The sequence below is a fragment of the Taudactylus pleione genome, unplaced genomic scaffold, assembly GCF_031769625.1.
Source record: "Taudactylus pleione unplaced genomic scaffold, aTauple2 ptg000336l, whole genome shotgun sequence".
In the NCBI taxonomy this organism is placed as follows: Eukaryota; Metazoa; Chordata; class Amphibia; order Anura; family Myobatrachidae; genus Taudactylus; species Taudactylus pleione.
Genome location: NW_028284737.1, coordinates 6958858 through 6975123, shown reverse-complemented (window position 1 = coordinate 6975123; position 16266 = coordinate 6958858). Strand labels below are relative to the sequence as shown.

Below are 16266 nucleotides of genomic sequence, written 5' to 3'. Positions count from 1 at the left end.
CAGACATACTCATATTGGCCTACTGTATGTAGACTTGTTTGATTCTGGCACTTACGACTGTATGTGCAAGTAGATGAGGAATGAGTGGGGAAAAGGAGGGAGAGAAGTTAAACAAAGGGTGATTAACACCTCCCACTCCTGCCTCCTAGACTCCTCCCCCACTGGCCCCTACCTTGGGGAATGCGCTCCCTCGTTCGGAGAGGGACACTACCTCAAAACCAACTTCTTCATCCTAGGCTTCCAGGTCTCGGCCTGATCCGGTACTCCCTACTCAATCCCTTATCCTCTCTATCTCCTCCATACCACCATGACTCCACCTTTCCTAACAGAATGTAAGCAGTTGCAAGCAGGGCCCTCCCATCTCTTGTTTCATACTTCCCTCTAGGCTCACTAATTCAGCCAACAGATATAAACGGTAACTAGGACTATACTCATAATTATATAACTTAGTTACTTTGTTTAACCTTGTTTTGTATTTGTTTTGCTAGGTACAGTACAGCACTGCGGAAAAATGTGATGCGACTTACAAATAAATGCTAATAATATTAATAGGCCGGGTACCATAAGAGTGTGTTTCGTAGTTGCAGAATAGCAACCAGGCACCTGAGAAAGCTAAATGATTGGCTGGTGGTCAGGGACAGTTGTTAGAGCTGTAGGGTGCCCACCTGGAGCATCCAAAAGAAGCTCCAGCAGCACTGAAGCAGCAGGGGCCATGGGTGAGTGTCGCCAACAGGGCACTGCGCTCTGTGTGGTGACACCGCTCGCACACCCCTAGTGACTGCACTGCCAAGTTCCGTTGTGCTTTATCTGTGACTTTGTACGCTTGTAAAACCGATTCCATTGCCATTAAAGTCACAGCCCAGCGTCACTGTGAGCGGCTTTTTCGCTGCATCTGCGATGTAACTAAGAGGCAAATTGGAAAGTAAAATAAGGTACAACACTCATCACGGATCGTCTCAACCAGTATGTATAAACCACGCTCATCGGCCGTGTATGCGGAGTCGCACATATCTTGCTCAGTCTATGGGCAAAAATATGCTATTTGTGTGCACATAAATTATGCCCATCTTGTAACCACTGCTGCATCAGCCACTGTGTGTGCAACAAAACTATTGTAAGAAATTCCAGAATTCTGATATAACATAGTAACTACTGTATGATTGCAGTCTCTCTGACCTGATTATAGTTGTGTCACTCAGTAACTGTAAAAATCAAGACTTACTGGCTGACAAGAGATCAGTGCAGGGCAAGTGACATTGCAATGAGCCAGCAGCAGGCTGATAGTGGCTGCAGGACCCAGAAAGAAAGATCACTTCGAGAGAGACTCAAGTGCAAGGGTGATTAACATCGTATGCTGGCTGCCATATAAAACTAACCTTCAATGGCCTTTTCAAGCATTTTTATAAACAGGTGCTGGGTAGTGCAGCCCTGCTGACCCCCCTAATAATGCTGAAAAATGTTAAAAAAGATAAATTTTATGCTCTATAAATCAAGATCTACAATTATTTCCTTGCTATTTCGGCCACATCGTGCATATCGTGCCATCATACAGTATAACAGTTGCTTTGTACATTGTGCAGTGTAGCCTGAACACAATGCTGCTACAGTATTTCTCAATAGTTTTTGTTTTCAGTGGTTGGTGTGTAAACGGTGTACGATGCTGGTAGTTACTATGGTTACAAAAGGTTACAGTGAGCTTAGTAGACAGCAGCAATTTTTCTTTAAGGCTTATCAGTAACAGAACAATGGTCACATTGTGGCACAATTCTATGCAGATTTAGGACAAGAATCTAACCAAATATATTTGTGGCTGAAGAAGTATAATTTAATATCCATTAAAATCCTTAATTTAATATTTCACTTTTTGTTTTCACTCTGCCAAGGTATAAGAAATGAGAAAACTTCTGAAAAAAACATTTCGGTAAAGTACTTAAACGTGCAACAGTCCTGTGGTGTTACAAATCTAGACAAGCGTTGTGGGGGACCACAGCAGGGGGATCACAGCAGCAGTACACCCCCCTCCCCTCCTATTCACCAACACTGAATCTCAAGCCTGTGAAAGTTCTGTGCTTGCCTCAGCAAAGTCTAGTCATATGACAACACAGTATATTTACCTGGGCTTTTAAGAACTACACTTCCAAGTACCAGCCCGAACCATATTGTTATAATATAACTGGTTTCAGAACACTGTAATAAAGTTGACATTATCAGCGCTTCTTATAATTCATTTGGAAATTGATCATGTCCTTATGTCCCAATTTTAATATACTGCATGAGCAGGCACTTGATCTTGATGACTCCTAACTCCTCTAGCTCAGTGTACAAGTCATGTAATAATAGACCTACAAAACGTGGTGGGCACCGACTGTACAATTATTACTTAATGCACGTTTTTAATTCTTAGTGAAAGTAGCACACAGCGTGGTGCGTAGGATAGCACGTCTCCCAGCTAATACCTGTCTGGTGTTCTATCAGCGGCAGATACTCAAAGGGTGATTGCTTTATGGAATATTTTCAATAAAAATAAAATAAATATATATACTGTATGTATAGATATATACACAAGTATACATATACACATTGTGTGTATATATATATATATATATATATATATATATATACACACAAAGATACCCTATTATTTGCGCTAAAACTATTGATGATACTGATATGTAACCAACACTTAAATCTAATAGAGTGGATGGCTGCACCTTTCACCTAATATCTCTGTTAGACAGATATGGAGGGAAATGGAAACCAAGAAAGAAGAGAAAGGGTGCTCTAATGTACAAAATATAAAAATATATTAAAATACAAAATGTGTAAATAACACAAACTGAATAATTAAAAAGTCAACATATATATAGATATTATAAATATGTGTGTGTGTATACCTAATGGTTTAAAGTTTCAACTTAACTGTGCCATTTCATATGGCTTGATATATAATCCATGCACAAAACTGCACCACCAATGTAGTAGAAATGCAATTATAAGTCATTAAAATTCCAATCAGAAGGCTTAGATTACATTACAAGTATGCAAACAAACATTATATTCTAATTCCCTTGGATGAGCTGAAAGTACCAACCGTTCTTGTACAGTGCTTAATAATAGACCTCTACAGTGTTTTCTTTAGTGTTATTAAGCATTACATTTTAGCATGCAGCACTGAATGTTCTTGTGAGCTCACTTTACAATACAGGAATCACAAGCAGGTTCTTACAGGAGTTATCCCAAGAGGGATGCGGTTAAAATTCTGACGGAGGGGATTCCGGCAGTCAGAACCTCGACGCCTGTCAGTATCACGGGCCGGCATCCCGACAGCCGGAATCTCGAAGGTAAGTACCGGGGTTAGGTGGAGGGTTAGCGCTAGGGTTAGGCACTAGGGGGAGGGTTGGCACCAAAGGGTGAGGGTTAAGTTTAGGGTGCGGGAAGGGGGAGGTTAGGTTTAGGGTGCGGGAAGGGGGAGGTTAGGTTTAGGGTGCGGGAAAGGGGAGGTTAGGTTTAGGGTGCGGGAAGGGGGAGGTTAGGTTTAGGCACTAGGTGGGGGGGGGATTGGCACCGAGGTGGGAGGGTTAGGAGAGAGGGGGAGGGTTGGCACCAAAGGGTGAGGGTTAAGTTTAGGGTGCGGGAAGGGGGAGGTTAGGTTTAGGGTGCGGGAAGGGGGAGGTTAGGTTTAGGGTGCGGGAAGGGGGAGGTTAGGTTTAGGCACTAGGTGGGGGGGGGATTGGCACCGAGGAGGGAGGGTGAGGGTTAGGAGAGAGGGGGAGGATTAGCCTACCGACTGACAAAGTGTTGGTATTCTGACCCTGTCGGGATGCCGGCATCGAGGTTCTGACCTCTGGGATCCTGAACGCCGGCATAGCGTACCCATCCTCCGCAAGACTGCATTCAGAACCAGCCCGGGGGGCAAAAGTCTAGAGCGCCATTACTCCAGAAGGGCTCACAGTGGCCCACCTCCACGTCATTTAAGGGGCACCATCTTAAATCTTAACTAGGGCACCAAACTGTTTTGGCTGCATTAGCGCTCCACCCAGGAAGAAACAAGCTTTACGGATTAACAACAAACAGGGCAACTAGCATCTTACCTTCCACATACTCCATGACCATACATAAGTGACGTCTCGTCTCAAAGGAACAGTACATGCTGACCACAAATGGATTCTCTGCAAATGTTAAGATGTCCCTCTCCACAAAGGCCTGTTGAATCTGATTTCGGAGGACTAGGTTCTGCTTATTGATTTTCTTCATTGCAAATCTCTGGCGCGTTTCTTTGTGACGGACAAAGTAAACAGCCCTGGAGAATAAAAATCCATGGGTTGTAATGAATTCTAGTTAACACTTATTGACCTATAAACATGCTGCAATGTAAAAGTCAAGTGTTGGCAGAATTAATCTGCTTGTCTACAGTATTTCTCAAATAATGAGTTTGAATAATTTAAAACCTTTGTCTTAAACCTAAAGGCAGGAATTAATATAACTAGGACGAGAATTTCCTCTGTGCTTCTTAAAAACACAAATTATAAATCATTTGATATTGTTTGCTAAGTACTGAGGCAGAGATCATTATGGAATCAAAGTCTAGGATTGCTAAACTTATGTGTATAACATCCATTTATCTACTCCTCTTATATAAGGATCCCTTTACATTACCTAACCACCTAAGAATTTCTCTAAAAACTGCAATGCCTGCCTTCAGCCTGAAGAGGTCAATGCTGCTATCGCTGTCTACAGAGTGTCTATATGGCTGACTGCTACATCTTAGACATACAAACATACTAATGAATTTTATATATATCTATCTATTTGTCCGGGCAGAACTTTGACCCTGGGAGCATGTTCTGGGCTTCCACTGGATGGATTTGGACAAAAAGTTCCCAGAGTGGTAACATTGAATCCCAGAAGACATAGTAGGGGGTTGAGATCCCGGTCGGACCTCCTGTTGGTGCATGCTGGGCAGGACTTTGACCTGAGGACGCTGGGAAGAAGCTTGTTCTGGGCCTTCAATTGGATGGATTTGGATGAAAACTTTGCAGAGGGGAGGCAATTGGTCTGGGATGCCTAATGGAGTGGTTGGGGTCCCGGTCGGACCTCACGGCAGAGTGCGGCGGGCAGACCTTTTACCCAGGGAGCCTGTTCTGGACCTTCCATTGGATGGATTTGGACGACACCACATAGCTTGAAGATTTAAACCCGGACAATGCCGGGAACTTCAGCTAGTTTCTTCATAAATCACAGTGATGCCTGCACACCATAAAATAAAATATTTACAAAATATGGTAATTGTAGTACTTTTGAATAAAATCTTAGAATAGCTAAATAAAAACTTACGAAAAAAAAAAGAAAGTGCTCCCCCCCCACCAAAAAAAAAACACAACTTGGTACAAAAATTGTCCCTTTACTAGGAATAGCATCTAGAATTAGAGATGAAATGCCTTTCAAGCACAATGTCTGGAAGCTACTGAGCCCCACTAGCACAGTTACCAGTTGATGTTATATAATGGCTGCCCAGTTAGCTTCATTGATAACATTCGTTGATTCTCAAAGATTACCAGGGGTGGAGAGTGTGGAGTAGCTCACAGGCATCAGACACTCACACTTCTAGTAGCCCGAATTATGGGAGAGACTATTCACAACACTTATTTTTAGACATAATTCAGGTTTTTGGATAAACCAAGGACTAAGCTAAGAACAATAGAAAAGTTCTGAGTGATCAGGAACAAATATAGTGTTACACATTGTAGTTGAGTACACAAGTGGTAAGCCGCGAACTGTGTAGTTAACGCATTCCCCCGATTACCCAAATAAAATATTGCATTGCTTCATAAATAATATGAAATTATTAAGCCTACTACACATGTAGAGAAAGCCAGCAAAATATTCCCCTTTCCCTGCTTTCACGGGCAAAATCCAGTGGGGCCCAGGGAACAGCTGCTGCTTTCCAAACCCAAGGAAATAATTAATCATGAAAAAGTAAAGGTGAGAACGTGGCTGCCGAAAATAACACTACAGAAATAGATTGCCTTGTACACAAAAGCATTAAAATCTGGTGTTCAACGTGGGCTTTAAAGTCTACTAAGTGGTCTTTAATGCAAATAGTAATATAACAAAGAAACTAAACGCACCAAAACACACACGCTTACTGACAAGCCTTCACATCAGTGTCAACGTTGCCTACACTGTTCACACTCAGTACAAAAGGATTTATTGGTTTAGCGCCAGCATACTGCAGTCACTCCAAACAGCCCCTCTTGGTGCACCAGGTCCTGTGCGACTGTGCAAGCACTGCCGTCCTTTCCACCCGAAAATGCATCTTATTTGCAATGCGCTATGCTGATTATTTTGATATGTGACACTTGTATATCTTTATGCGTAGAGTCTGAATCTGTATACGTAAGGGCTACAATGCAGCAGCTTTTTTCCATTGTGTTTTGTATAGAAATTAATTAGAGCAGACTCCTGGTGCGTTAGATGCATTTTCGGGCAAAAACAGATGCCCGGTGCTACAGGACTTGTTCAATGGCGCCAGGCATCTTGCGCCACATGACGTATTGAACCTAGATGTACGAGGACACATCTGCACCTTGAATAATCTGTTAAAAAAATTGAAGAGTAAAAAAAGAACATAGGTCCTAAATCAGCATTGCATGCAAGTTTATAGATTGACAGGATTCTGCGCGTGCGCAGGACTCGTTCTGCCAAAGTGCAGAACGGGTCCTGGATGATCACACGTAGCCCCTTCTATGCCTCAGCCTGATTGACAGACAGAGGCAACTAAGGGGCGGTGCGGGGACGGCCAGTGTTCCCGGAAGGGGGGTGTCAGCCCAGTTTTCTGGGAGTGACAAGGCAGGGGCGCAGTTTCCTAGTCTAGTAAGCTGAGGCCCGGCGCCGTCCACCGATGGTTATCGCTTCCTGCGACCTCGGTCGCAGTGCTGGGATCGCAAATGCAAATGTGGTGTCATACATACATCATATGCTTTGCCATTCCATTGAGTACTGAATCACCCCCTATAGTTCTTTACAAGCTATGATTGAATTGTATAAGAGTCTGATCTTGAGCAGACATGGTTCAAATTCACAATTAATCCAGTCTATGAATGGATTTATTTTTTCAACAGTTCAGGTCATTTTATAAGGCAAAGATAGCTACACTCTTGATTCAGACAAACCAATTATTTAATGGTGACTGTAAGGAACGAACATTTAAAATAACCACCATCTATACTAATAATAATAATAAGCACCATCTATACTAATAATAGCCACCATCTATACTAATAATAACCACCATCTATACTAATAATAATAACCACAATCTATATTCATACTAATAATAGCCACCATCTATACTAATAATAACCACCATCTATACTAATAATAATAACCACAATCTATACTCATACTAATAATAATAATAAGCACCATCTATACTAATAATAATAACCACCATCTATACCAATAATAACCACCATCTATACTAATAATAAGCACCATCTATACTAATAATAACCACCATCTATACTAATAATAATAACCACAATCTATATTCATACTAATAATAGCCACCATCTATACTAATAATAACCACCATCTATACTAATAATAATAACCACAATCTATACTCATACTAATAATAACCACCATCTATACTAATAATAATAACCACCATCTATACTAATAATAACCACCATCTATATTCATAATAATAAGCAGCACCATCTAGAAGTGATATATTTTGATTTGGCTAAAGCATGTAGACTGTTCCACAAAACTCATAGTTGATAGTTGCACTAGTAAGAGAATGACTAGGTATAAGTAAAAAAATAAGTATATGAGTAGAGACTTATTTGAAGGACGAAGACTAAGGGGAGTTATATATAAATGGACAATTTTTCTGCTAAAAGACAAATAGAATACCTTACAATATAGACAGAAAGGCTGCCTGGTAAATTGTGTCACTTGTGGTATGGGCAGTTTGGGAGAGAACTGGAATGCTTGTCCTTCACTAGAGAACAGAACCAGATAACAGAAACACATTTTAGTAGTACGGTCACATCCCCCATACACATTTTTATTCCTCCGAATAACAGTGGTTCCTCAGTGGCTAAATTCAGTACATGATGCCCTTGTGTGTGAAATGCGTTTGAAATTGTGAATAGTTTCTAGTTCCAGTCTCTACAGTGAAGCAATAGCATACCAATTCCCTCCCAGACCAATACCCGCTAGTGACACAATTTACCAACTTTCTGCTTTTAGACATGGTAAATATAATTTTCTTAGCTCCAGCGTGTTCCCTTGTTTACAGTACTGAATTGTGGACAACCAGTTAGTGTATCAAGTGACGAAATTATTGTTAATAGAGCAGGACAGAACAAATCCCATTTACAAGCCTAGTTATAAATGGAAAATATTCAGACTGGGCTAAAGCGATCAGTTGTGTAGACGGATCTCCTTTTCCTTAAGATCAGCAAACGTTTTCACCCAAAGAGAGACAGTGATCTAAGAGCCTGAGGGCTACAACTCCTCCAGTAAAAATAGTCAAATGCATTCATCAAACCCATGAAACAAAACAAAAAAAGTTAAAATAAACATGCACATAATAAATAATCATCTATATATAGTCCTGATCTCTGGCTGGGATCTTTCTGGGTCAGAAGGCTGGGGCAAAGGAACAATAATGCGGCAAAGGAACATGGTACACAGTTCTTCGTGAAGCAATGATTAACACATCTCATCACTTTCAAGTGATATTCGGGCCCCTAGGCCACTGTCCCTTCCATGATGCTTCTGTCATGGCCAAAGGACCAAGTTAAGTTGACCAAGATCACAATGTTCCCAAATCTCACCTAGGGCAGATAGTAGACTAAGTCATGAAAGGTTGAATTTGTACCTGTACCATTGCTTTGCTTTACAAACTACTGTACATAACTATGTATGTTCAACCCACCCCCTCCTAGTTTACTGGGGAATAAGAAAAGTTTCTTTAGGGTTCGATACGCTTTTTTTTTAAATTATTATTAAATAGCAACAATTTAGTATTTAATAAACAATTAAATTAATTCGGGGGAAAATGTGCATTTCTTATCATGACTACCGTATTCCTTTCAGCTAGAGAGCAGCAACCATTAAGCGTGCAATTTGTATATGCAAATCAAAAATCAATTCTATTTCAGACTCCGAACTTACTAAGCAATGAGCAGAAATACTGCACGCAGACGCCTCACACTCTCTGGTCCCACAGGATCTGTTCCACTTGTGACTTCTAACTAAATTACACTGGCAGCACTGTCTGCATTTTTTAATTGTGAGCAATGGAAGTTTGGATGGGAGTGTTTGTTTTTTTTCCATTAATGTTGCTCTATCTTTAAAGCTGTCTTTCCATTGCACAGAATAATCAGTGACACAATGCTTTATTTACAGGCATCTGAGCAGGACAATGAAAGGCACAGTGTGTGTTTTACTGGCTTTTGTGCATTTTGAAGCTGGACGGACTGTTCTAGGGTGTTTGGTTTCAAGATCAATGATGACCTTTGATAAGAATGTTACATAGCTTCTAGATTTGTACCAGTGTTTTGCTTTAATATCACATCCCTGGCAGGCACAATCACAACACTGAATCTGCTTTAAAGGAAAATAGATTAATACTGTTTTACTTGTATGATCTAGACTCCCTTTAAAGTGTACAAAATGGGCTTAGTACAGTACGAGGAGTTTTACTGGTTACCAATGTCTTTTACAGCAACAGTTACCCATAACAACCAGAGATTTCATTGTCTGAACTGTCTCAACTGGAATAGATTAAAGTTATATAGCAAATTACTTGTAAATCACCTCAAGGGTATAATAGATGTTACTTATGATATTTTCTAGCCTTGCTGGTTACATAAAGAACCTTCCCAACATTGTAACTAATCAGAAAGGTATAATTACAGAATTCCAGACAACTACTCATTATAAGTAGAGGCGCCCACCCACTACTGCCTGGAAGGTGAATGCAGCACATGCCGTCAAAAAATCTACACCACAATTTGTTGTACTATACAGCGAGGGACGAAGCTGCATTGATGCACCTGAGCGCCCCCTCCTGGAGGGTACATGTCAGATGAGTAAATATGTACTGTAATAAGGATCCAGTGAAAGGGTGGCACAAAGTACCTGGTCCAGGACCTGCCTACCTGCCTGGTAGTGCAGGGGAGGTGTACCCATGCTCCTCTATGTGCATCATGGCGGCATGCACCAAAGGAACTTATGCCAGGATGGGGTGTAACCACGACCTCTCCAATAACCAGGCTCCCCCTATCTCCAGTACTAGGGCCCGACTAATACCTTGGTGGCCCTACCCAGTGAGGAGGGAATGGGGAGGGGGGTACGATTATAGAGAGGTCTGACTATTTTAATGGGGGTATGTGGAAAGGGATGGGGTCAATATCCCGTCACATGGGATGCCGGTGCTTAGAATACTGGTGCTGGAACCCAGACACCTGTCAGAATCCCAGCTCCAGAATCCCGACCACCGGCATCCCGAAGGTAAGTAGCGGGGTTAAGGGGAAGGTTAGGGTTAGGCACTAGGGGGAGAGTTAGGGGTAGGGACTAGGGGGGAGGGTTATCGTTAGACACTGGGAGGGAATAAGCACTTTGCGCATGTCCAGACGTATGCGCAATGATAGGCTGCTAGCAGCGCAGTGAAGAACCCTGATGCCTAGTGACCTGGCCAGATGGGGTAAATGCCAGTGGCATATTCAACAATATCACTGAGATACCAAACAAAATAGGCCTCCGGCAAGAAGTACTGTAATAAATGAAGCCCAATGTGTTTGCTTTTGAATTTTTTAATCATTTAAAATAAAATAACTTAGCATGGACCCATCATCTACATGCTTTATAGGTAAGCAATCTATTCACCCTATTCCTTGTTCTACAGCACAAGTTCTCAAACTCCACCTGTGAAAAATGTGTACTGTGCAGGGCTGAAACTAGGATTTTTGTCACCTGTGGCATCTCCTGATTGGCTGCCGGTCCGCGAGCACTGATTGGCTTGCGACCGGCACCACATTAGACTGATGGTGTCTCTGTGCCTCTCAAGGCCGGAATGCGGCTCCAAACCCACAAGAGCAGCCTCTCTCCGGCACCCCCTCAAGTCCGGTACCCGGGTGCTGTGTGGGGTCCTGAGGACTGAGTTTGAGAACCACTGTTCTACAGTGATGTCATTAGCTCATAGTGATTTGTCAGGTTGCATTCATCAGGGAATGTGCATGAAATACCGGCGGCTCAAATCCCGGCTACAGAAGCCCAACAGGACAAGATCCCGACTAGGGCTGGTAAGTAACCTAACCCTTCCCTCTCCCCCCCTAACCCTCCTTTAGTGGTGCCTAACCCTAAGACTCCCAGGCTGGTGCCTGACCCTAAGTCCCCCCGGGAGTGCCTAACCCTAACCCTCCCTTACCGTACCCTAAACCTAACCCTCCTGGGGATGTGCCAAACCTTAACCTCCCCCCCAGTGGCGCCTAACCCTAACCCCCCTCCCCTAGCCTAAACCGAACCCTCCCTGGGGGGTGCCTAACACAAAGTACCCTCCAGGGAGTCCATAAACCTAACCCCCCCCCACACCTATCCCACCAGCAGCTAAATGCTAAGATGCCCGAACTTATCTTGATCGGACCGGCGTCCTTCTGTCTTCCGCCGTCGGGATTAAGATAGGAGTCGTATTTCAGCGCCTACTTTAAGTCCCCCGTTGGGCTTTAGTTGTCGGGATATAAACCGGCGACATGTAGTCCGCCGGTTTATTAACTACATTCCACTCATCAGAATACTGAGGAAACACACTATGTGGCCTGCTGAATACAAAGCTGAAACATTTGAAAGGTGTCTCCTGAAACCATTAATAACTGACTATTTCCTACAAATAAATATAATTATTGAACATTGATCTGTACGCACACCACTAGCAAATCTAGATTCATTTTACATTTGGTTGTCAGTCTGCAGAAGCCGTCTCTACTATGTAGTCATTGTGGAATCTCTAGAATTAAATTTTTTTTTAAAAAGATATAAAGTAAACAAGTTACAGAGCAGAAAACAATCACTAATGAAGTGATCAAAATTGGTGGACATTTAATCAAAAATATATTGCATGGCTTTAGAAAGAAGCATATGCTTATCCCATGCAAACACAAAACTCACCCATAAGCTCCATTGCTGATCAGTTTAATTGTTTCAAAGTCGATCTCACACGGCTTTCTTCTCATTTTCAGAGATCTGGTTGAGCTCTTAAAAGAACAAGAAATTACATTAAAGCACAGGAGTACTTTATTATCATTGTATTTCCAGGGTATTGGTACCTACTGGGTCTATGGTTTAGATTTTAATTAATCTGTTGTAAATTCACACAGGTGGACATATTGGAGCTGATTCACTTAGGGGTGATGTGCCGCCAACAAACCAATGATGTCTGGCTACGCACATATGTGTCCATTACGGTGGACTCAACATTGCAGGTTTTCTTGCTTACCACTGTGGGATGCGAAGAAAAAATCTTCTATTGTGCAGTCACAAAATGGAACATCCTGATCAAGCTGCTAATTAAATTGTCCCGCGTACATTGGGGCTGATTCTGAGTTGTACACAAGTCAACGTGCAGACGGTTTTCACGGATTTCAGTTTGCTGAACATGTGCCTCAGTACAAAATCAGCAACTGCAGATGAGTCAAATCAGACTTAAGCAAACGGACGGAGTCCGCTAGTCTGTATGCATTGGACGATCTGTCGGCAGACCACATTCTCAGTGAAATGATTGTTTCTGGGAGGTAACTGGGTTGGGACCGCACAGAACTGATCCGTCTCACCAGGAGTGTCGGGCGCCTTCAGTGGTCATCGCAGTGTGCGGACGGAGCAGGACCCAGCATGGGGCATGTGTAAGTCCAATACCAATGACGACGGCTACAGTGGTGGACGTGACAACAGTGGATGGGATAGCATTCCACATGCAATTGCACCAATTTTTAAGAAAGCATAGCCAGACTCTCGTATTAGCATAATGCAGTAAGCAGCCATCCGCGGCCAGACGGAAAAGCACCTGCGAATTGGTCCGACTCAGAATCAGTCCCTTTATGTATTACAATTGCTGTATCATATTTGCATGTATAATATGACAACCAATCAGTAAGCAGCTTTGGAAAGTGTGTATTTTAAGAATAATTCCACCCATTATTGAACGGAAGATTTTAGTGGAAATAAGGGAGATAAACCTAGGTTCCAACAATTCAGAGGTTCCTCATCTGAGCGTGGCCAAATCAGCTATGCATTACTATTAGATGCTAATGAAATGGATCTAATGGTAATTGCAACTGTATTTACTAATTCATTTATGATCATTTACAAATACAAACAGTGCTCTAATGACTGACAGGTGTCCAGAAGTAAATACAAAACATACCCTTGTTGCTCATTTATCACAACGTGGATGCACATATTTGTGTTCCTATACTTGGAACACATATCGGTTTTCACATTTTGTTTATATACAGCTCCAAGTTACAACAATAAGTAAAAAATTATATATATTTTTTCCAGGATTGTTGCAAATTTGCTAGCAAAGCAAAATGATATATATTTAAATATGTTACTGGAAAAAAAGCCATATAAATGTATGCCCTGAAAAAAACAATTTCAGACAAAACATTGTAATGAAATTAAGTCAATACCTTTGGTCTCAAAAGAGATAGCGATGCATTAAACCACTACGCAGTAAAGGGTATGATTTGTGCATCATAACATGCACCAAAAGACTTATCTATAAGACAATATTTAAATTCCTTATTCAGTTTAAGTACAATGCACTGTATGAGACTTACACTGACAGACTCATCGGTCTCTGGCGTCTCCGCAGTGCCACTGTCATAGTTAGCCAGCAAAGCCATTTCTGCAACAAGCAAAGAGGGGAGAAAGAGCCCCAAAACAGAAGGTTACTCATATCCTGATAAAAACATAATCATGCTAATTAATAACATTTAATGATGTCATCCCTGAATATGCAAATCAATAATAAAAAGGAAAGTTACAATTAATCACTTTTGTAAATTGATTGTACTAAGAAATAGGTCAGAATGTCTGCTCCATGATAAAATGGACCCACATGTATCCTGAATAATGAATGGTGAAGCCAGTGGTGCAACTCAAGGATTGCGCGGTTTACAAACGGATGAATAAAGATGTAACATACATATACAAACATAGAGGAGAAAAGAAAAGTCAGGAATCACAGGACCATTCAGTCTGCCATTTTGTTTTTTTGGGGGGAACAGAGGGGGTTTCATTTTTTTTTTTTTCAGTTGGGTTATGTTTTACATGGGGGCAATTCAAATCCCCATGATGTGCTCCGGACCAGTTGTGTTGGCATCAGCGGGTACGCATCTTCTCTCATTTTTCTTCGTACCAGATAGAGGTGCACAGGAAAATGGAAGCAAATGGGTTGCCATAAGCGGTATTGTGCATTTCCGGCTATAATGGCAGCATATCGGGGAGAATTACAACTGCTGGGAGATTATTACACAGTCTATCATCCTTTCTGTAAATTAATAAGTCTCCCTTATATTATATATCTCCCTTATATACCTTTTAGCCTTCCTCCTTCCCATTTCAAAGTGTATAAATAAATACTGCAATCCATGGACCATTTTAGTAGCCACTTTCAGAATTATTCTATTTTATCTATAACATTTTGGAAGCAGGGCCTTCAGATGTACACGCAGTGCTTGAGGTGAGGTCTTCTATTGCTTTTCCCCACCGATTAACCGCACTGCTTGCTTCATATAACCTGACAGTAACCTATGACTCCAGGATCCCTACTGCTTAAATCTGTATTCTGCTTTTAGATTTTCTTATCCCACATGTATTATTTAATATTTCCATGAAGTAACTTAAGCCGGGTAGACACTGACAGATATATTGGCCGATCAATTGATCGGGCAATATATCTGGTGCCCGTCAGCCAGTGAGTACCAGCGATATTTCTGTAAACGACGTCGTTCACAGACATATCGCGTCGGCTGTGGTGCACAGCCGATGGACAGATATATCTGCAGACTTATCTGTCCCATCGGCAAATGTGTCGATAGACATACCGCCCGTAAACATGCAGCAGCACCAGCCGCGGGGAGGAGGGCGGACCCACCCCCGACCTGGCCAACCCCCCCGGCCACCAGGACCTGCGGCTGCCTGGGAGATGATGGTCATTCAGTGTATATGAACGACCATCATTTGCAGATATATCTGCTAGGTATGTACAAAGTCTACACTTTAGGCCAGGGGTGTACAACCTTTTTTTTGTCTGAGGTTCACAATAGTAGATTGCGCTCATCTGGAGGGGCAGTAATAAAATGTATACTTGCTTAGAAAAAAGTATCCTCTTACAGCTATGCTAATACCCAACACTGACACTATTATCCCTATAGGGACTTTCACAGAGTTCTGCTGTAGGGGAAAGTGGCCACACCACTATGCTTGCCGACATTTGGGCTAGTAGCAGCTAGGTGGAAAAAGTGTGCGCAGGTGCGCAAGTGTACCTCAAGCCGCCTGTACCGCCCACTTAACACAGGAAGCAGACAGCAATAGGGGAGTACAGATGTGACGTCATACACCTATCCTTTTGGTGACACATGGGGGTATATTTATTAAAGTGAGAGTTTTTAGAAGTGGCGATGTTGCACATAGCAACCAATTTGATTCTACTTAACATTTAACTAGCACCTTCTTTGAAATAATAGCTAGACACTCATTGGTCACTATGGGCAACATCTCCACTTTTAAAAACTCTAACTTCAGTAAATTAACCCCATGGTGTAAGATGCCTGGTGCGATTCCCATATTTGTACTTTTTGCTCAATTTTGCATCTTAGTTCACATTTAGGCCCGTATTCAATTAGCCGCGAAAAATCGGAATCCGCGAAAAAGTATCACGGATGACAATTTCGCCTGGTGTAAACTTATCTCCGTATTCAGTTCCAAATATTTTTCGCGTACGCGGAAAACCAATGCAAGTAATAGGCAGAAAAGATTCGCCTATGAATAGCAGGAGGAAAAAAGTACAGAATTGTGGTTTTGGGGTGCAAAAGTCGGGAAACCACTCTGCACACTTGGGACAGCCCCCCAATGTATAACATGTAAAAAAAAAAAAAAAAAAGTAAGGAGCACCCAAAAAAAAGACTTTGTAAATGGGGGCGAAAGTGTAAAGTGAGGGTACAAACTTTTAAATTAGCGAAATAGACT

The 16266-nt window shown here is 41.9% G+C and overlaps 1 protein-coding gene across 6 annotated transcripts in view; it reads right to left on the bottom strand.

Moving 5' to 3' along the window:
* MAST4 (microtubule associated serine/threonine kinase family member 4) overlaps positions 1–16266 on the bottom strand; it is a 641164-nt gene that overhangs the window by 52844 nt on the left and 572054 nt on the right. For all 6 annotated transcript variants that reach the window (XM_088443937.1, XM_088443932.1, XM_088443933.1 and 3 more), the window contains 3 exons: positions 13854–13921; positions 12184–12269; positions 4092–4300 (listed from right to left, as the gene is read on the bottom strand). In XM_088443937.1, coding sequence (XP_088300063.1) covers positions 4092–4300; positions 12184–12269; positions 13854–13921 — 363 coding nt within the window. The remainder of the gene's footprint in view (positions 1–4091; positions 4301–12183; positions 12270–13853; positions 13922–16266) is intronic.